The 23,574-nt window shown below is 32.4% G+C and overlaps 2 protein-coding genes across 3 annotated transcripts in view; both read left to right on the forward strand.

Annotated features, from left to right (window-relative positions):
* The window catches only part of tbc1d10b (TBC1 domain family, member 10b), a 442,453-nt gene that overhangs the window by 190,011 nt on the left and 228,868 nt on the right, over window positions 1–23,574 (forward strand). The window lies entirely within an intron of this gene.
* pax10 (paired box 10) lies at window positions 8,098–20,106 on the forward strand. Its single transcript, NM_001386443.2, is given in 8 exon segments — window positions 8,098–8,211; window positions 11,947–12,112; window positions 12,601–12,768; window positions 15,752–15,834; window positions 15,961–16,117; window positions 17,177–17,247; window positions 18,996–19,140; window positions 19,341–20,106. Coding segments are annotated over 7 exon segments (831 nt in total). The 5' UTR covers window positions 8,098–8,211; window positions 11,947–12,006; the 3' UTR covers window positions 19,442–20,106.

Raw genomic sequence — 23,574 nt, forward strand, 5'->3', positions numbered from 1 at the left:
AAAAAAAAAAAAAAAAACATAGACTGTAATAAAAAATACTTTAATGCTGCTAAAAGGGTTTCTCCTGTGTTTCTCATCCAAATTTGGCTGATCATTTTCAAAAATTTGCAGAAAGACATCTGCCCACACTGCGGTGAAAACCTCAGAAGCATGCCATGCTTAACCCTGAGCAAATACCTTAAAACTCCTACATTTTACCCCATGTTACTTTGTGCCCCGTGCTCCCCTATACCTCTTCTTGAGGCCTGTTCACACCTGCACTCTAAAATGGTAGTGGTTTCAATGATAATGTTTTAAATGCTACAATAAAAATCTGTAACCTGGTTAACACAAGTTTCCGTAATATATGTGATGAATAACCGTAAATTGACTTTCCCAGAAATCCCTGCACGACTCTTCCCTTTTTATGTATTTTGGTAACACTACTGTTTTTTATATATCAGCTTACAGTTATGTTAACATCTAATTTCAATAAGCAATACTTATTGCATATCTTAAATTTTTTATGTGTGTTACTGTGATGGTGTTTAGTAGTTGTGTGAATGATCTCCTCTCTATATTAGTGTGTTGCCCCAGCTTGTGAGAGAACTTTATGATGAAAAAAGTTATGATGAGCTTTCATGTTTCATAAATTGATCTTCTCATTCCCACGTTTATGGTGATGCTTTTGTTTGTATAACAAAGGTATGGTGTGTGGATGTTAGCACTTTAAAACACGGGTGTATAACACTATAAATAAATGATGTACATTAAATTACCATAACTTCCGAAATTTTATTGATCAAACATCAAACATATATTTAACTGCAAAATTCTGCCAACAGTATTTGACAGTTTGTTTTTAGTGTGGTTTAAATATGTTTTGGTTAATTGGATTGGTGGATGAGGAACACACATTTAATCCATGTTTTTTGTCCAGTTTTGACCACTTTCCTGATATCTTTCAGAAGAGGGACTATGGGTCACAGTTCTTTTACTCTGAAAGCTACAAAAACTACACTGAGCCCTGGCATGTTTGGATTCAAATCAGGACCCCGGTAAGAGAACATTGTGATTTTCACTTTGTTAAGACTTTTCTTTATTTTAGACTCTACTTTGCAATGATTAAATTTTCTCTGGTTAGTGTACTTCAATAACATGTGCTGTAATATTTAAGAATTAATTTTTAGGTAAAGAGATACGTGGTCTTTGAATGACCATATAAACATCTATACTAAAGCAATCTGGTCACATATATTTGACCTGTGGAAATGGTCAAATTTGGACAAGCTCAAAACATTTCACCTGCATTAAAGGTGATACAGTGTAATTATATTGGGGAGAAAGCATTTTAAACATTTGTAAATGACCTTTAATTTTATTTCTTAATAAAACAATAACATATGCAACGCAAATTTTCTTAGAACATAGATTACCGGTCATTAGTTTGGGGTCAGTAGGATTTTTAAATGTTTTAAAATAAGCTTCTTCTGCTCACCAAGGCTGCATTTATTTAATCAAAAATACAAAACAAATGGTAACATTGTGAAATTTTATATATGTTATTGCACTATAAAATAACTGTTCAAAATTAGTTTATAATTTAATTTAATCATTTATTCCAGTGATTTTATAGATGGATTTTCAGCTTTATTACTCCAGTCTTCAAAGTCACACGATCCTTCACAAATCACTCTAATATTAATTAATATTAATTAATATTATTATTATTAAAATGGTGATAGTAATAAAAGCAATAATGACTGGAGTAATAATGTAATTTGAAACTACATACAATAAGAAAGCAGCTATTTACAAAATTGAATAAATATTTCAAAATTTGACAATTATTTTTACCTTTAATAAATGCTGTCTTAATGAACAGAGTCATTTACTTTGAAAAAAAAAAAAACATTTGGCTCCAAACTATTAAAGGGTAGTGTATTTTATATGTTTTCTGGACCTACTGACTCATTTTAATTAATGAACTAACTGCTAGTACTTAGGGCTTGGTCTAGGCTTGTATGCATTGGTCTAAATGCTTGTAATTGTGCATAACTTAAATGTCTCAAGTAACTGGTACTATTCCTAAGTAAGTCTTCTAATGTAAAACAATGATTTTTATCGAACTAACGGACCACTTTCTTTGCCATTTTTGAAGCTGAACAACCCTTTCAGTCACAACTCATTTACAGTTTAAGAGGACATAAAACAGTACTGTACATAAAATAAAGAAAGTCAGAAAGGAAAGAAGAAATTGACATTTTTCCTTCAAGATTTGTGTTAAATATTTGTCAATATTGTACATAAAACAAAGTTAATAAGGTACTTTTTACTGAAAAACATTACACACAGTTCATTCTACAAAAAATCATGTTTCATTTATTGTATTAGTTGCTGTTTCATTGTAGTTTTTCATTAAATTTACTTAAGCATTTGTTGTTATTATTATTATTATTATTATATGTGGGGGACATGGTGGCTCGGTGGTTAGCACTGTCGCCTCACAGCAAGAAGGTTGCTGGTCCTTGGTGGGTTAGTATGCATTTCTGTGTAGAGTTTGCATGTTCTCCCCATGTTTGTGTGGTTTTCCCCACAGTTCAAAGACATGCACTATAAATTAATTGTTAATAAGTTATAAGTTAATTGCTATAAGTTAATTGGATTAGCTAAATTGGCCTTAGTATATGAGTATGTGTCTGTGTGAATGAGAGTGTATATGTGTTTACCAGTACTGTGTTGTGGCTAGAAGAGCATCCGCTGCAAAAAAACATATGCCGGAATAGTTGGCGGTTCATTCTGCTGTGGTCCCCCCTGATAAATAAGGGACTAAGAAAAAGGAAAATGAATAAATTATTATATGTACTCTCAGTAAACCAATTTCATGATCAAAATAGCTTTGTCTTCCAAAATGTTCATCACATACAGAAACAAATTCAAAGACAATATTTATGCTGATATCTATGCTGATATTTGATTTCTGGTTACTACTGTGGAGATAAAAATTCATAAGCTAAAAAAATGTAATGTCAATTTATCGGTTCATATAACTAAATTGCCTCTATGGGGCTTTAAAGTTTGCCAAAGCCATCTATTGGGTCCCAACCCCTTGGTTATACACACAACCCATAAACCACAAATCAGCATGCTTTTGATACACTGACCTAAATTTAATCATGTTATTGGTAATAAAACTGTGGTTATTAGGTCAAATAATTGAAGATATCAATTGTAGCCCCTTCGATCCTTCTTCTTGTCTTAAGTGAGCAAAGGTTCATATTTATTTAGTTGAACCTTTCATATCAACGAGCACCAAAATTGTCATGCTTGTAAATACTGTTGGCTGATACTCCTTTATAAGAGCAGCAAGTCTCTCTCTCTGCCTCTCTGTTTTCTCTCGTACTTTAACATGTCACAGGCTCTTTGGTTTTTAAAGTTAATCCAATAAAATATGCAAATATAGCATTGGGATTGTGACAAAGTGCAGTGGAGGGTAAACATGTCGTATACAGCCTGGCGTGTGTGTGTGTGTGTGTGTGTGTGGTAGGATAGAGGCCCTCATACCCAGGTCTGAGTGTCTACTCATGTTTGCATGTAATCGTATGAGCAAGCATGCAGCGTATAAAGAACTACACGAGGGACAGAGTAATGTGTGAAATTTCTCCCATGAGAATAACAGTGTTTAAGATAATAAGAATATAAATGTCTCTTTAATAAAATTGTCGGCCTTTATCCTTTTATTATTTAACTATCTTTTAATCCTCCTTTTGTTTTTGAGGACGGCTCAAACTAGAGTCAAGGCAATTTTAAAAAGCCTTGTGGAGTTTATATTGCTTTCCTCAGTAAGATGTCTCTACTGCTAACCACAGCTGCATGTATTTGATCATAAATATAAGATTTAAATATTATTACAATGTTCTAAAATGTTAAAATGCTTTAAATTAAAATGTTTTTTATATCTACAAAGCTAAATCATCGATAGATCCTTTGCGAATTACACTTAAATTAGGATTTTGTGCTTATTTTATATATAAATATTTAAGGTTAACAGTGTTGAAAACATTAATAATTTATATTTTTGTGGAAACTGATACATTTTTCAGGATTAAATAGAAAAGTTTAAAATAAAAATAAAAACATTTGTTAAATAAAAAAATAATTTTAACATTATACATTTATTTTCTGTCATTTTTGATCAGTGTAATGTGTCTTTGATGTCCTCTATCTCAAAAGCACTAAACTATTTGTTACAAAAAGTCATAACTATACATAATAATATACAGTCATAATATACATAATAATACAGTTTTTCTCAATTGCTTTGGCACATTTTTAAAACATAACATTCTCTAAACTGTGAGTGCAAATTTCAAAACCGTTTGCTTGAACTTCAGACCTTAATTGCATGTCTGCAAAATGTAGTTACTCACCTAAAATCTTTAATTCATGCTTCAAAACCTAGTTATCATGTCAGTACTTTGGCCAAGGCCACCAAAACATAAAGTGCATTTTTCATCATGTGAGCCACACTGCTTAAACTGATTAGTAGTTTTTTTTTTCACCATGACATTCAACCATGGATATTAAGATTTTAAAAATCTAGTATTTGTTTTAAGAGTCAAAAGTACATAAAAAATAATAAATGAACATTTGTATTTTATACAGTGCATTTATTTATGTACAAATGTTTTACATGCAAAGAGAAACCTTACTTGTACAATTTCTGTATTGTATATTTTATAGTGAATGTTGTGATTGTGATGTGGGCAGTCACAAATTGTATTACAAGGTCATTCACCAGTTTAGCTGTTATTACAAACAAGGTCATTATTAGATATTTATGGTGTAAACATGCATATACAAATGTTTGATAATCGAATAAACAGAAATTTAGAGTGTGATGGCTTACATGATGAAAATTAATTGTGACGTTCTGAAGAGTTTGACATCCTAAATGAGAAACGACTCATCGGTTTTGATCAACAAGCCATGTGCAATTAGTTTTTGTCCAAACTCAAACAATACTGTTTGCAGACATGTGTCAAAGCATTTGCAATTTTGCTTAAATCAATATGAAAGGCCAATCTGATTTAAACAATAAGCTAATTGTTCAGAGATGTAAACTTATTGTTTTGAAAAATAAAAATTTAAATCGAGACTTGAGCCAAAGCTGAATGTTCTCCCCGTGTTGCCGTGGATTTCCTCCAGGTGTTCCAGTTTCCCCCACGAGTCCAAAGACATGCACTATGGGTGAATTGAATAAACTAAATTGGTCGTAACGTGTGTGTGAATGCAAGAGTGTGTGGGCGTTTCCCAGTGTTGGGTTGTGGCTGGAGGGGCATCCGCTGCATAAAACATAAGCTGGATAAGTTGGCGGTTCATTCTGCTGAGGCGGCCCCAGATTAATAAAGGATCTGAGCCAAAAAGAAAATGAATGAATGAGAACTGAGCCATAGCAATTGAGATGAAACTGTAATATACAGTCAAGCCCAAAATTATTCATACAAATTCTGAATTGAAGTTTTTTTTTACATGTAAATAAAAGCTGAGAAATGTTTTTTCCCCTACTTTGATGTCTCTTGTACATCTTGTTATCTTGTTGGCTCAGTTGGCGTTTCTGTGTGGAGTTTGCATGTTCTCCCTGCATTCGTGTGGGTTTCCTCCGGGTGCTCCGGTTTCCCTCACAGTCCAAAGACAGTTCAAAGACATCTGGTACAGGTGAATTGGGTAGACTAAATTTTCCGAGTGTGTGTGAATGTGGATGTTTCCCAGTGATGGGTTGCGGCTGGAAGGGCATCCGCTGCGTAAAAACTTGAAGGATGGGTTGGCGGTTCAATCCGCAGTGGCGACCCCAGATTAATAAAGGGACTAAGTCTACAAAGAAGAAGAAGAAGAAGCCTATTATTTTGATAAGTTAATCAGGTTTCAACTAATTTTTTGTAGTTATACAGTTTAACTTAATATTTTTGAGTTGAGATGACTAGAAATTTTAATTTGATTAAACTAACCTATGTAAGACGGTGGCGCAATGGCAACTCACAGCAAAAAGGTCACTGTTTCAAGCCTCGGCTTCCCAGTGATGGATTACAGCTGAAAGGACAACTGCTGCATAAAACATATGTTGCCGGCAGTTCATTCTGTTGTGGAGACCCCAGATTAATAAAAAGACTAAGCTGAAAAGAAAATGAATGGATGAATGAATGAATGAACTTCAAATACTCTTACTACTATCATAATAATAATGCAAAATCATACTATATAATACTATTACTTATCACTATTATTATATAGTCTTTGATACTATGTATGGCAGCAAGCAATTTCTTTATTAATTTTCGATTATTATTTTTTTAAAGAGCAATAGAAATGATGAATGTTTTTAGCGTTTAGTTGGTTTTATTTCAATAATAATTATTATTATTTTATTTAAATTTTTTCATGGTTCTACACAAAAAATACCCATTTCAGAAAAGCATTTGTCTACTTTTATAAAAAAAAATGAACAGGTTATTACCAAACTGGGTTTTGCTTAACTGATCGATTCCTTAAAACACTGATATCTCTTAAACTTGAAACTTATTAGTATAATATAAAATAATAAAATAATGGGTTGCAACTGGAAGGGCAACTGCTGCATAAAACATATGCCGGATAAGATGGCGGTTCATTCCGCTGTGGCGACCCTGGATTAATAAAGTGACTGAGCCGAAAATAAAATAAATGAATAATTAATATTAGAGTGATTCTTGAAGAATCATGCGACTTTGAAGACTGGAGTAATGAAGCTGAAAATTCATCTTTAAAATCACTGGAATAAATGATTAAATTAAATGATAAACTACTTTTGAACAGTTATTTTATAATGCATAACATATATAACATTACACAATTTTACAATTTGTACTGTATTTTTAATTAAATAAATGCAGCTTTGGTAAGCAGGAGAAGCTTATTTTAAAACATTTAATAATTGTAGGAGTGTATATCAACAAAAACTGAGCTATAATTTAAAATATTACATTTTATTGCAGTGTAAAAAACGATATTACAAAAAGTCATGACAACCAATTATTTTATGTTACTTTTTCCTTTTTTAATAAGTTAATTAGGTTTCAACTCATTTTTGTAATGATACAAAGTTATAAGTTAATATTTTTGAGTTGAGATGACTAGAAATTTTAAAATGAATAAACTATGTAAAGCTGCAAGATTTTTTTAGTGTGGCACACTGTAAAAAATATGTGATCAATTACTTCTGACAACATATGTTTTTAGTTAATTGTAACTTATTAAACTAAATTAATCATGTTCTAACTTAATTTTATGAGTTACGCAAGCTATTTTAAGTCAGTTTAACATAATATAAGTTATGGATGGTGCAGTTCATTTCACTAAAGAGGAACTGAAATTAAGGTTTTAAGTTTTTATTTTATTTTATTTAAAAGATTATTACTATTATTTATTTTAAATATTAATATTGTTTTCTGAGGCCAGACATTTTCATGGTTCTGAACAAAAAAAATACCCATTTCAGAAAAGCTTTTAGCTAAACTTTATGAAAAATAAACTGGTTAATACCAACTAGGTTTTAACTAATTGATGGTTCCCTTAAAACACTGACATCCCTTGAACTTGAAACAGTAAACAGTTAATTTTGGTGATTGTTTTCTGCTACAGATGTGGATGTCAGCAGTGTGGAGGGTGAAACTCAGTGACCGCGGGCCTTCATAGAGCAGGTGTGTGGACTGAAGCTCCCTCACAGCTCTTGGGTCGTTAGCCATTTTTGGAAGTCCTTATCTCCAAATGGCGAATTGCCTTTGTGAGACATTAGAAATAGCTTTACGTCTCCTCTTTTTCAGTCATTTTTTTTATTTTTTCCTCTCTCTCACTTCATCACCCCTTTTCCTGGCATTAAGTCCAGACCTGACACTGACACTGACTCTGTGTGTCATCCCTCTCTCTCTCTTTCTCTCTCTCCCTCATTGCTTCAAGGACCAGAGTGCCTGCAGATGCATTTCTGTGTAGCCCACAACCCCTCCCTCGCCTCCTCTCTTTCGCCCTGTCTAACTCTCTCCATCTTTCTCTCCCTTTCCTCTCCTCCCTCTCTCTCTCTCGAACACAGTCTAACATTAACAAAGCAGGAGAGCAGAGAGAAGGAGAGAGGGATGAACAGAAAGTGATAGAGACACTGAGCAAGTGTGGAGCACTTTTACAATTCATTCATCTAAGCAGGTGAGTCTCCAGCCGATTCAGACATGATCACTCTTGTAATAGATTGAGGAAAAGTACTGGTTAAATGCGGAAAGGTTAGGGCATGACTTGACCTTTGACATTTTCGTTTTTGTACACAATGGTATTTTGTGCAATAGCACCAAAGGCTAAATGGAAATGATTTACATGTGCTTGTATTTGATTTTCTCGAGATGCTTACAAAGTTGCATTCAATTCTTTTAATTTAATTAATTTAATTTGTGCAAAACTTTTAAAAACCTTTTTTATTAGTCTATAGACTTTATTTTTTATTATTCAATACACAGATTTTGTTTAATATTACACTATTAAGAAATTCATTGTAAAATTTGTCTGATGTAAAGCATCTGTGTATGGATTGTTACACTGTTTATCTTCATTCAGAGTTCTAGACATAGAGTTCATTTATTAGTTTGACATATTTGTACTTTTTACTTAGCCTACATGCATGACAGTAGTATTATATAATTTATTAAACTATTATTTTGGTTATTATTATTATACTATTTGAAATTAATTGAATGTTTTGCTTTATTATATACACATAAATGCAGCATGTGTATGGATTGTGTGTATGTTTCATACATATGAAGAGTTCAGATACAAAAACCTTTAAATGCCGTCTGATGTTCTTTTAAAATGACCATTTTCTCAGCCTCCTATGTTATTTCACTTTAAAGGCAATAAAAATAACTTATTTGTCACTATAACAGTAAAATTACTGAGCATACACACTAACGTCAGAGAAAAATGCTAATTTTGGAGGAGAATATCAATCGGCATTAAGAGGTTTTTGCATCTAAACTCTTCATATGTAGAATTTTTGTTACAGGGAAGCATTATGGTATTTCTTGATTCCAAACAAATTTATATGCAGCATTTCACTGTGTCTTCAATCAGTATTTTTGTATTTACTTTCTCCTTGCCATATATTTCTTCAATGGCCTCCTGTTTGTGTAAGCTAGTACTTTTACATGCAGAACTATCAGAGCAACCGGTAATATCTTTTCTGACTCACTATTCATTTGAAGAGTATTGATTTATTTAGCTGAACGGTGTTCTATAAATTATGTGCAGATGATGGTTATTTTTGTGATACCAATACAGTTCGGTTAGTGGCTTCACGCCTCCATTTTTGTGCTGCATTTTGTTGTGTAGCCACAGTTTGCATTGGTTAATGTGGATTGTGTGCCATTGCGTGCGGTGTATCTATAATTATCTCTTTGTTTTAAAGGAGTGAGTGCTTCTCTGTGTTGTGTAGTGTGCGTGTGTGTATGTATTGTTGTTAACATTAGTTGACAGTATTACTCTCTCCAGTCATGCGTGTGTGTACGACGATGTCAGACTAGATGTTCTGTACTTCTTAATTACTAGCTGTGTCTGTGTGTGTGTAATGAACTCTCTCTCTTTGTGTGTGTGTGTTATATATATATATCTATATATATATATATATATATATATATATATATATATAGATAGATAGATAGATAGATAGATAGATAGATAGATAGATAGATAGATAGATAGATAGATAGATAGATAGATAGATAGATAGATAGATAGATAGATAGATAGATAGATAGATAGATAGATAGATAGATAGATTGATAGATTGATAGATAGATAGATAGATAGACAGAGTTAGTCAGAATTATTAGTCCCCCTTTTATTTATTTATTTGTTTATTTTTTATATTTTCTAAATAATGTTTAACAGAGCAAGGAACTTTTCATAGTATGTCTGATTAATTTTTTTTTTCTGGAGAAAGTCTTATTTGTTTTAATTTCAGCTAGAATAAAAGCAGTTCTTAATTTTTTAAAAACATTTTAAGGTCAAAATGATAAGCCTGTTAATGCTGTATATATTTTTTTGATTGTCTGCAGAACAAACCATCGTTATACAATAGCTTGCCTAATTACCCTAACCTGCCTAGTTAATCTAATTAACCTAGTTAAGGCCTTTAAATGTCACTTTAAGCTGATTTATTTATTTTAAAATAAATCAGTTATTAGAAATGAGTTGGATGGATAGATAGATAGATAGATAGATAGATAGATAGATAGATAGATAGATAGATAGATAGATAGATAGATAGATAGATAGATAGATAGATAGATAGATAGATAGATAGATAGATAGATAGATAGATAGATAGATAGATAGATAGATAGATTAAGTGCATTGTGTCATCTCAGAACAAACAATCATATTTTAATGTAAGCTTTTGACCATTTGTAATTATTTTCATACAGATATTTTTACCATTCAATTTAACATTTCAATGGTTTTTTTATTATTTAATTAGTTTAGATGTTCAGTTGGTTGCTATTGAGATAATGAGATTTAACTTATTTTTTACATATACATAAAACATGAGATAAATAGATAAAAAAAAACTGCTGACTTAATACTAAAGTGGTAACTCTTTAAAGCACAATGATGCCATTATTATAAAGTGAGTTTGTAATAGTTTTTGAGAATATATCACAAAGGGTAGGCCAAAAACTGTATGTAGAAAGCCTAAAATAAAATAACATTTGTAAATAAGAGAGTAAAGTAAACTGGGACATGCTACAGAAAATACTGAAAGAGCACTTTCATTATGAATAAGAGATAATCAATATGTAATAATAAATCACAATAAAAGATCAGTAGAAGAACAAAATGAGAAATACAATTTTCTGATCAGATCCATAGGGACGGTATATATAAAATATACTTTTAAACTATGTATTTACTATATATATTGAACCTAAACATAAAATATTAGGACTTTAAAAATGAGTTGATGGCTTTAAATACAGAGCTCAGCATAATTGAGTACAGCTCATTTTGAAAATGAGTATTTTTCTTCATTTCTCAGTGAATATAGGAAATGTATTTTGGTGCATTTAAACAAAACAGATTTATTAAACTGATATATTTATTAAAATAATATTTTAGTCACCAAACATATTTAGAAATTGAAAGATAATACAATTAAATTCAAGCAAAATATTGCAAAAAAAACAAAAAATTTCAACAAAATCTTTCAAAAAAAATTTTCGCTTCTCTTGATTTTCCCTCTTTTTTAAATTTGTATTTAATATTTAATATATATTATATATATCATAACATATTAATTTGGGTGTTTTAGTTTTTGGACCGTTCACGTAAGTGACTTTGTTAGATAAGCTCCAGATTTGGCTTCAGTTCTGATTAATCAAATGTATATGCACAAATATAATATTGTTTAGCTTCCTATTAAAAATATGAATTTAAAAGAAAGATTTGTGAGAGGCGTACTTATATATGATGAACACTGTATATATTGTTATTACACAACTGAACTTGGCATAAACTATTCATAGTTATAGTCATTTTCACCCAAATGTATTAGAGACAAATGACAGCTGTCTCTATAGTCTCAGTCAGAATGCATCAACATAATCAGAAAACAAAGTAAAAAAAACATTTAGATCATTGTTAATTTAGATATTCTAAAAAAACAGGAACTGTTTACTATAAATTAATGCAGATTTTTTTTGTATTTGATCTTTCTGATTATTTATTTTTTCACAGATTTACATATTTAACTTTTAAAATGAATAAATCTATTGGAATTCGGTTCTAAGCAAACACATACTAGGCTCAAATCATTTATAATGATTGTTATCTTACACATCATCTTTCCTATGTTCTTTTAAAACAGTCTCTCACTTTTTGTCCTTGATTCAGGATTGGAGTGGTCTGGATGCTAGAAAGAGAGGGCAAGGGTTTTCTCACAGGTGACATTTGATGTATGACAATCTGACCATGCTGAACCTACAAAACAGCTCCAACTGGTCCGGCCCTAACAACTGGTACCACCCAGCCGACACCATCACCCCTCAACACGGCACAGGTACAAGAACATCAGCCAGTTACCTCAGCATCTATCAGTACAGCACCTCAACATGTGCATATCCGCTCTGTCTGTGTATGTATGTGTGTGTGTGCCAGTGTTTGTGAAGTCAGCTTTGGGGTGAACCAGCGATTCTTCTACTTGACTGAGCACAAACAGAGGGTGCCAACAGCTACACCATCAGCCACACATGTACACCCACATACAAACACGCTGCTCTCTGGCCTTAACATCCTCCGTTTCATTACAGGAAGGCGGAATTAAAGCGAGCAGACATTAGACACACAATCACATGCCCATAATGCAGTTGCTGCTTATTCACACGTACACAAATAAGGTCAAACTGTCAAACAGAAGACACTGCGATGCACTGGAATTGCAAAGAGACAGTTGTGTCTATATAATAACACACGCGGCTGTGCACTGAAATGCAGCACTTCTTACCACACTCTCTGAAGTTTAATGGGGTCTTTTTGGTGTTCTCTCAGATGGTTGTGTGGAGGATCTGAATGTGCAGATGGCCGGAGCAGGGGAAGGAGTGGTGCAGGGAGAGAGGGATGAGGTGGACGATTCGCAGCTACACCTGCAGCTCAAGAGAAAGCTGCAGAGAAACCGCACCAGCTTCACCCAGGAGCAGATCGATGCCCTCGAGAAAGGTGTGACTTGAAGAGCTGGCACACAATATGAGATTATATCAAAATTATATCAGTTTTATTAAGGATCGCACCACATAATATTGTATATTTGTAGAAATTCAGTAAGAGTAAAAATTATTTTATACCAAAAATCCATAAAATATTAGTTCCATGAACACAATTTGTAAATGTCTTATTGTAAATATATCAAACCTTAATTTTTGATTAGTAATTTTTTATTAGCTTTGCTAAGAATTGAATTTGGACAGTATTAAAGGTGATTTTCTCAGTATATAGATTTCAAATAGTTGTATCTTGGCCAAATATTATCATATCAAAACAAACCATACATCATTGGAATGGGTATTTATAGCCTAATTTAGCTTTACTTTACATGATGTTTCTCATTTTCAAAAAAAATAAATAAATAAAACTTATAGCTTGTTTTGAGGTTCTGGTTCACATTAAGGATTTATTTGGTCACACTTTACAATAAGGTTTCATAAGTTAATGTTAGTTAATCTATTCACTAACAAGAGCTAATAGACCACTTTCAGGGATGTAAACAAAAACAATGGTCCCAACGTAGTTCCTGTTTCATATTTTTAATTTCTGTAGCTTCGGAGAATCCAAAAAGAGCCACATATTGATAAATAATATTATGAGTACTGTTTTAACATCAAGTTATGATTGATTATGTCTTGTTACAGTTATGAAATAGTTTAATAACCAGAAGGAAATGTTCATGGGCCAATGACAAGACCACATTTAAAGGGTCTATAACGAGCAATGCATGTAGAGCATTTATTAGTCATAGTACAACATTTACTAATGCATTAATAAAATCCAAAGTCATGCTTGTTAACATGAGTTACTGTACCGTGAGTAAGCATGAACTAACAATGAACAACTTTAATTTCATTAACTAACATTAACATAGATAAATAAATACTGTAATAAGTGTATTGATCATGAATGTCCCAACGATGCTTCAAACTGTTCATAAACAAATCAATAATAAGCATTAATTAATTCAAATCTTCTAAAGCAGGGGTGCCCAAACTTTTTCTTCTTAGGGGCCAAAAACCAAACATTACAGCTGTGGGCTAAAGTTGAATATATACCAAACCATATTAAGTTAATTTTATTTGCTAATATGTAAAAATAACTAGAAAACGTTGCTTAAAACCCTTTTAATTGATGCAGTATCATTTTTAACGTTTTATAATGAACTTATTATAGTAAAAACATTAAAAATTTTATTTATAACACAATGGAGGTCAATGCTGAATACAGCAGTTGAACTGCTCCTGCCTTTGCCTTGATTTGCTCGCCGATGGTTTGTGCATTGTCCTGTAACAGAGCACCGGTCAAGTAACAGTATTTACATTTTTAAAGTCTAATTCATTTACAACATTTAAATTAACTATTAATATTAGTTGGCTTTTTTGTAGCTCCTCAGTTAAACAAAAAGAAACAAACAGTCATGTTAAATTAGAAATGGCTATCTCTGTCAAAGGCACTCGCCCCCAACCAACTCCCTATCATTCTCCCTCTCTTTTCAGATGGAATGGTGTGCCAAACCAAAGGTTACCATGGGCCAACTTTGGCCCGCGGGCCCTACTTTGGTCACCTCTGTTCTAAAGAGACATGACTGACACATTTGATTCGAGCTTTTATTCACATATGAACTGTGGACATAAACTGAGGCTCAAGCATACTTCCTGATTCCTGATTTAGGAGAACAGTCTTCATTAGTTCTTAGAGAAACTCAAACTTGCTGTGTGACATGCAAGAATAAATTTCATTTCAGTCAGAGGCTCTGAGAGTAAAATGTGAATGCTAAAAATTCAAGCTATAAATAAGATTTTATGTGAATTAAAGTGGCGGTTCATTCCACTGTGGTGACCCCTAATGAATCACAGGGACTAATCTAAAGTAAAATTTATGAATAAATGTGAATGTAAGCCTAAATTAAATCTGCTCATTTCTTTTGGTAGAGTTTTGAAACATCAGAGATTTGGGGGGATGGACTTTCTATAGAAGAATTTGCTCATATTTGACTTAAAACAAATCATGAGTTGGGAATCACTTGAGGATAAAAAAATTATGAAAAAGTTTTTTTATTAATCGGAAGAACTAACATTTTAAATTCAGAAAGAACAGTAATGTTATTTTGACAAAATTATTCTGATGTATAGAACAGTCCACTGCTTTAAAAATGGTCAAATGTGATAATAATAGGGTGGATGCAAAAAGACTAAAACCTATGTATTTCTTTAGGACTCAATATTTATTTTTTCAATATATGATTTGTAATATTGCAAGGAGAAGGTGGAAACACAAGGATGGGAACATTGATTAAAATTGAAAAAATAAAAGACAAATTTTGTAATATTTAAAAAAGATAAGAAAAACTTATTGGATTATTAATATTTGAAAATGTGTTAATACTTGATGTGTGGTTAAAGTTATTTTTCATGCAAGTAATGCAAATAATCATGTTCCTAGTGAGGTTAAATATTTATAAACGATATACATAAAATAAGATATACGGATATTGATCAGTTGACTTGTGTTTGGAGAATTAACCTCTGAGAGGATAATTGTTATTTTGATCTGCAGAATAGTTAATTATGTTAAAGTCACATCATTTAAATAAAGTAATATTATAACGAACAGGGTCGCCACAAAACTAAAATCTATTTTTAGTTTCAGTTAGTTTCAATAAATGTCAATACACGTCAAAATTATACATCTTACATTTTTTGTAAATATTTTTTAATAGTACTTATTAATGATGCCAAATAATATCAGTTCTAGTGGGGAGTTTTGTCACAAATCCCAAATCTTTTTTTCATATTATTCCACATTCATATTTTCTACTTTTTTTCTAATGTTGTGTTATTATGTGTCATTCCCTCTCATGCTGTTACAAAGTATGATTTTCTATCTACCAGGAAACAAAATTCACATGTATTTACATATAAAATCTGTTTTCCAGAATTTGAAAGGACTCATTACCCAGATGTCTTTGCTAGAGAAAGACTGGCTGCAAAGATTGATCTTCCAGAGGCTAGAATTCAGGTAATAGTGTTTTAAAGTATTTTAATGAGTGTCTTTAAGATTTCATTGTGGTAATGTGAAAGTGCCTTTAAACAATACATAAAGACACTGTCCATTATGCACTGACCCATATTGGGTGATTGACAGGTATGGTTCTCCAATCGGAGAGCTAAGTGGAGAAGGGAGGAAAAGCTGAGAAACCAGAGGAGATCAGGGAGCAGCAGTTCCTGTTCTCAGACACATACTCCCCTGAGCACGTCCTTTAACTCCCCTGTATATCACTCCCATCACAGCAACAGCTCAGGTATGCTTTTTTTAATGACTTACGTCACACTGTTAAAACATGTGGGTCAAAGATGAGACGTCCTGTTTCAATGTCAATTTATGAAAAGTTTGATTAGATTAGATTCAGCTTTATTGTCACTGCACATGTACAAGTACAAGGCAAATAAATGCAGTTTAGGTCTAACCAGGAGTGCAATAGCAGTAAGTGCAGTTATAGAAAAACTATGGGTGATATTTACAGGTGGAAGTACTATGAACATTATATAGGTTGTATTAATTATGATCAGAGATTTACAATAGATGAATATGTGTACAAGTTGTTATTAATAATCAGAAGTTTGCAGACAGATATGGACATAATTACAAATGTATAAGTGCAGTGTATATGCACAATGTGCAGTGGATATGTACAGAGCAAAAAATACACAAGTAAACAGTCTACACTTAAATTAAACAAGCATATTTCGACATGCACTTATTAAAATGTAAAAAAATAAGCAATTTTGCAAAATGTAATTAATGTAAAATGTCTTGCTACATTAATAAACCCTAGTGGTGTGACAAATAGTGATAGTAAAAGATACATTTTAAATATAATAGCAGTGTGATCCTTAAATTCTTTTCATTTCATCAAATAATTAAAAAGGTACAGTATATGACTGACAAAAATTCCTGGTGCATAAATGGCCTTGCTGAATTCATTTTCTGTAAACCATGGTTAAGATGAATGAAAGTCATTATTTTACCAAATAAATAATTGAAACACAAACAGACCCATTCTAATGTACAGAAGAAAATTAAACTTATAATACACCTTTCTTGTTTTGAGATTTGAAAAAACCTTTTTGTCTTTAATCCACATGCAGCTTTACCCAAAAACCGACAGCTAGAATAACCCCACATAAAATAATAAATTGATTCTGTTTGATATTACACCTTATTCTAACATCAAAGGTCTTTATTGTCATGACTGTTATACACAGAATATCGCCCATATCATTAAGTACAAAAGCAGTGATTAGAAAATAATATCATTTGAAAAATCTGTTTCTTTTTCTATTTTGTTCTCTTATATAAGGCTCAATGCACAGTCGGAGTGATTCTTCTCTCTCAGGCTACAGCTCTCTGTCTGTCTTCTCCAGTATGCAGGTAAGTCATGACTTCCTCTGCTGTATAATAGATTACCGTGATAAGCGGACCTGCTGTGACCTAATTCATACATTTGTAATGTGCGTTTTTTTAAATATTTTTTTTGTCTCCTGTTTCCTTAAGATAAAAAACATTAAATGTTACAAATGTCACACTGGATGATCCAAAATGTACATTTTGTCTTCAGTTACTCACCCTTGTGTCACTCCAAAGCTTTTTTTTGCTGTTGTGAAATATAAAATGCTATTTGAAGCTTCAATTGTTTTTTTTTTAATTTTTGAACAATTTGGAACATGAACACACTTTTGTGGAACATAATTGATGATAATTTAAGAAGCGCAGAGTCGATGATTGAAATCCAACAATCCTCAAAATAGTGTTGTCTTATCTTTCTACCTCTTTTTTATTTATTCATTTATTTGAACATACTACCTCTTTCTTTCATCTTACACATGGCATGAATTTGACAGTTAAAATAAATGTCAAATTCCATATCAAGGTTAAATTCAAGTACATCTGTCTCAAATTATCTTATTTTATGTTTCAGAAAAAAGTCAGACATGTTTGGAAAGACCTGGGTGTGACTGGATTTTATCTAAATAGAAAAGTCTTCTATGTTCTTCTATGTAGACATGATTTGAATAAGATTGGATAAGATTATATCACAACCAACGTACAGGTTTCAAATAGCTGAAAAAGACACACTATAGAGGTTTGATAGGGGTTTGAATTCATTTCTGCATTTAAAACATTCTGTGCAGTTAGCGACACAAAGGTTTTAAAGTCCATTTGCTGTATGTAAAATATAAATACTTCAATTCTTTCGAGACAACGTTCATTTCAGTGTCCTAATTAAAAAATGATGCTCTCTTAAAAAGAATAAGAACAGCATCTGCCTTTTTGTTTCTTTAAAGCATGCAAACAGAGTGCTTAGTGGTAAATAATGCAGACAAAAATTCTAGTAGCTACAAGGACCTATTATGCAACTCGAAGGTAAAACTATGTATTAAGTATGAAGTTTGTTAAGCAAAACTCTTTTTGTTCAGGCGGCAATTTTGAATGTGTTTGTGGAACAATTTGGAAATGCTGAGGTCACTGTTTCACGTTTGATAACCTCTAATGTTTGCATGCTTGCATGGCAGTAAACTATTCATCATGAGTAAACGAGGTTTGTTTCCCGATATATCCAAAAACACCATTTGTAGAAAGTCTCAAATACTGCAATTACATTGGCTAATTGGTTTAATGATACATTGATTTGATCAAACTGTATTTGCTGACATGACTAACTTTTACAAGTTTTTTTTAGCTCTTTTCACCTGCTATAATGCACTGCTTTGAGTCCGTCCGTATGCCACACAAACTCATTTAAAATGGCTTGATAGCGCCCTCTGGTGTTGCTGCTGGAATATCACCGCCAGCTGCAGTTTATAAAAATAAACCATCACATAGGCTACACTGCGAGTTTACAGTTTAACAGGTCACTTTTAGTCGACCTAGTAAATCGATTCCCTTCAGTCAGAAGCATATCAACATCCTGTTCAATGAGCTCTAATGCAATAGAATATCTATGACGTCAAAGTACAACTTGCATTAAATGTAAATGTTGGCCTGACTGGACTATAGCCCAGAAAATCTAATTTTTTAAACCCATCTAGGGTGTTTTCTTGCATAGTAAGTTGTGAAATGTGTTTTTTTCCTGAATCTGTTGATGATGTAAATCTTTTTTTCTTTGTTTTCTTCTCTAGTCTTTGCCCTCCCAGTCCACTCCAACTTACTCCTGCATGTTGCCTCCCTCTCCTTCTGCTCTTCCTCCTCTGTCCCGAAAATTTGACTCCTCATCTTACACCTCTCCCCACCTTCCACCCCCACCTACGGCCAGCGCAAACACAGGTGAGTGCTGTTTCGTAACATACTCCACCTTCACACCGCATATGAATACTGTAATCCACAGGCCAAAACACTGAATAAGTGACTGAGTGTGTGAATGTGGTTTAGCTGTGCTGTGGTTTCTTTTGTGTTACAAATAAGGCCGTCAGAGGAGGCCATGTGTGAAAATTAAGAGGATCAATCTTTCCTTGTGTCTCTTTCAGGATTCTTTGCGGGAGTTTCTGCAGCGGGCCAGACTGCAGTTCAAGGTGGCGATCAGGAGCTGGGACAAGGTCTGAGTCAGTACTGGACGAGACTGCAGTAAACAACACACTTTATCATGTTCAGACAAAACCAGCAGAGCTTCAATCAGCAAAATGTTTTACAGAAAAATGTGTCAGGAAACCCTGCTTATTTTACATGATTTAAACATCAGGGAAGCAGTCGATGTAAGCCATAATCCAGAATTTAAAAAAATCTCAAAAACCTGCACAGACAAAGGAGATATGGACTACAGCATTTTTAACCTGCACATTTATAGACCTACTCACCATCTATGCCAGACAATAGCACAAACTAGTCTGGTTAAACCAGATATTGGTAGTTAAACCGTGCACTTCTAAAATGCCTCTCATATTTATGCAACAAAAACTGTTGTTTAATTGAGGTGCCACTTACAATCAATGTGACAGACAGCGTGTGACCAAAATGAGGATGCTTTAAAATTGCATCTGTAGATATTAAGTTGTGCTTTTTAAAAGTTTGGGGTTGGTAATGTTTCTTTATTTATTTATCATCTATATACAGTGCTCCGCATAATTGAGTACAGCCCATTTTGAAAATTAATATTTTTCTCCATTTCTCAGTAAATATAGGCAATGTATTTTGGTGCATTTGAACAAAACAGGTTTTTTAAACAGACATATTTAATAAAATAACATTTTAGTCACCAAACATATTGAAAATTGAAAGATAATACAATTAAATTGCAAAAAAAAAGAAAAACTACAAAATTTCAACTAAATTTTTAACTTCTTGCTACTCTTGATTTTTCCTTTAATAATTTTTAATAATTATAATAATAATAATAATAATTTTTTATAACATAAATTTGAGTGTACTAGTTTTTGGACCGTTATCATAAGTGAATCAATTAGATAAGCTCCAGATTTATTTATATTAATATTGTAGAGCTTTCTATTAAAAATATGAATTTAAAAAAGAGATTTGTGAGGGTTGTACTGTATATATATATATATATATATATATATATATATATATATATATATATATATATATATATATATATATATATATATATATATATATATATATGTGCTGAGCACTGTGTATCTCTTATATTCAACAAGGCTGCATTTATTTGATCATAATTATTAATATTGTAAAATATTATTTAAAAAAAGCTTTATGATTTGAACATCCTTTTAAATGTACTTTATTTCTGTGATGAAAAACCTAAATTTGACTTCTTTTGTGTCACACGATCTTTCAGAAGTAATTCTTGTGTGCTGAATTGTAGCTCAAGAAAATTTTTTATTATCTATGTCAGTAAAAACAGTTGTGCTGCTTAATGTTTTCGTGGAAACTGTGATACATTTTAATAATTTTTTTTTTTTTGATGAATAGACAGGTCAGAAGAACAGATTATGTTTACAAATGTTAATTTTGTAATAGGCGCAACAGTGGCGCAGTGGGTAGCACGATCGCCTAACAGCAAGAAGGTCGCTGGTTCGAGCCCTGGCTGGGTCAGTTGACATTTCCGTGTGGAGTTTGCCTGTTCTCCCCGTGGGTTTCCTCGGGGGACTCTGGTTACCCCCACAGTCCAAAGACATGTGGTATAGGTGAATAAGCCAAATTGGCTGTAGTGTATGTGTGTGAATGAGTGTGTATGGGTGTTTCCCAGTATTGGGTTGCAGCTGGAAGGGCATCAGATAAGTTGTCGGTTCATTTCACTGTGGCGACCCCTGATTAATAAAGGGACTAAGCTGAAAAGAAATTGAATGAATGAATGAATTTTTGTATTATCATAAAAACTATCTGTCATAATTTAATGCATCCTTGAAGAATAAAAGTAGCTTGTCAGTTTTTGTAACAAAAAAGATGAAAAAAAAGTCCTTCCGACCCCAAACTTTTGAACAGTACTGTAGACTGATAGTACTGAAAATATTAATTTTGACAAGTCTGTCATGAGCCAGGTGAATAAACTAATGACAATCAAAAGCAGTGACAATCAATCAAGTGCACAAAAGGATCTAAATCTATGTAGCCGATGACAATCAGCACACTGTATTGCAAAAGGCTGCAATGACAATCAAACATTCAACCGATCATGTGTAATATACTGAAGTGAATCTAATGATTTATTACTGTACATTGTTAAATGGACATTACTGTGATTTGATGATAGCTTTATTTCAGCACTCTATAACATTCCTAGGTTTTCTCCTGTCAGATCCCATGAGCTCACTGTATGTAGATCTGTATGTTTGAATGTGTGTGCATGTGAACGAAAGACAGAGATAGAAAGAGAGAGTGATACGGTTACTGTATTTATCATTAGAATTGTGAACATTTTAGTGTAAACCCTTTTGTGGAATAACTAAACATTGAAATAAAAATATTACAGAGAAAAATATGTGTGTGTGTTTAATTTTTTACTCTCATGCTGCTGTTTTGCATTTATTCTTATTATTTATGACTTTATTTTTGTCAATTTCCCTTCATCTTTATCTTTTTTCTCTAGAGTAACCGTGGATCGGTTCACAAGCGGCCGTTTGGGTTGTGTTTACTTATTACTGTCACTGAACAGTAGCATTTCCTGCCTGTGTGCTGGTGGATTTCCTGTTTTTGTTACTTAGTTTACCACACCCATTGAAAATAATGTTCTGACAGCGTTATTCTCACAGGGACTCGAATGCAGACAGCATGGGAGTTAAGAATAACTTTTATGTCATGATGTTTTTATCTCGCATACCAGAACACATATGTTGGAAGAAAATGGCCACTTTGGTATATTTTTATTTGTAGCAAGAGATTAACTAAATTTTGTCCTTGGATTATCTCTTAATACCAACAGTCCTGCTCCGGAAACTGAAACTGATACACTAACAAATCTGACTCTGCCCAGATCTAAGATATATCCTCCATATTTCCGCTGTGCTCTACATTTGATGAGTATAATTAAGGCCGATGTTAACGAGCTGTGGAGACAGAGAGGGAAAAGCACGCAAAATCCTCTCTTTGAGCAGAGGTCACTGTAATAGTCACGTCTCTTTTATTCCCACAAGGCCTCCAGTCCCCAAATCAGAGCATGCTTTATCTAGTCTGTGTGAACATGGGGGTCTCCTCCCTTCGAAATCATCGCTCCATCTCTACCCCTCCCTCTATCTGTTCATCTCTTGCCCTCTGCACACAGTTGTGGCCTGTGGTTCTCAAGTGGATAAACACTTCCTCTGTTTCTCATGCAAATGTTTCATGAATCAGCTGAATGTGACAGTTTTACTGTTGTTAATCAATTGAAAATATATTGGTGCATATTAAGCTTAATTCAATTCATGTTTATTCAGGGTATCTGCAGGGTCTTAAAAAGTCTTAAATTTCAAACACCAAATTTTAGGCCTTAAAAAGTCTTAAATCCACTAAAATATTATGTTGTAGGTCTTACATCACTTTAAACGGGTCGTAATTTTTTCTATGTCCGTGTATTAGTATAACACACATCCAATCACTAACAATGTATTTCCATAAAAGTTTTAAGAAAAATTTATTTATTAACTTTATTTACTTTAATTAATCTTTAATTAACGTTTAATTATCTTCCTTACAATAACATTTGTTTTTAAGTTTTTTTTTTTTTAGGTTTTAACTTGGCCATTTAATAGTATCTTTAGTGTTTAGCCTTGTGTAAGAAATTTCAATAATTATGGTCTTAAAAAGTCTTAAATTTGACTTGATAAAACCTGTAGAAACCCTTTTTTTCTATAACACTTTTACAATGTAGATTGAGTCAAACCAGCTTAACATAGACGTTCTAGTAAGCTAAAACTGTATCAGTCTAGTTTTCATAGCTGAAGTCCAGTTCAGATCAGTGTGGTTTAATTTTTACTGCTGAAAGTCTAAACACTGAAGATCAAATCCAAGCTCAAATTATGGTATTTGAGGCACATAAATATCAGAAAAATAAATATATTTCGATTTGTGTAAAAATATAGGTTACAGTGAGGAATTTCCTATCTATAACTACTAAAATACTCTCTGTTTAATATAGTTGCAGAACGTAAACTAAATATATCCTACTCTACTAATATACTATACCTATGATGAACAGAACTTTAAAATAATAAAAATAATTTGAAATAAATAATATTTTGTAACTTTGAAAATATCTTTAGGGTTAATTTTGATTGATTTAATGAATCCTTGCTGAATATAAGAGTA

This window comes from Danio rerio, chromosome 3 (genome assembly GCF_052040795.2).
Source record: "Danio rerio strain M-AB ecotype USA chromosome 3, GRCz13ab, whole genome shotgun sequence".
Lineage (NCBI taxonomy): Eukaryota > Metazoa > Chordata > Actinopteri > Cypriniformes > Danionidae > Danio > Danio rerio.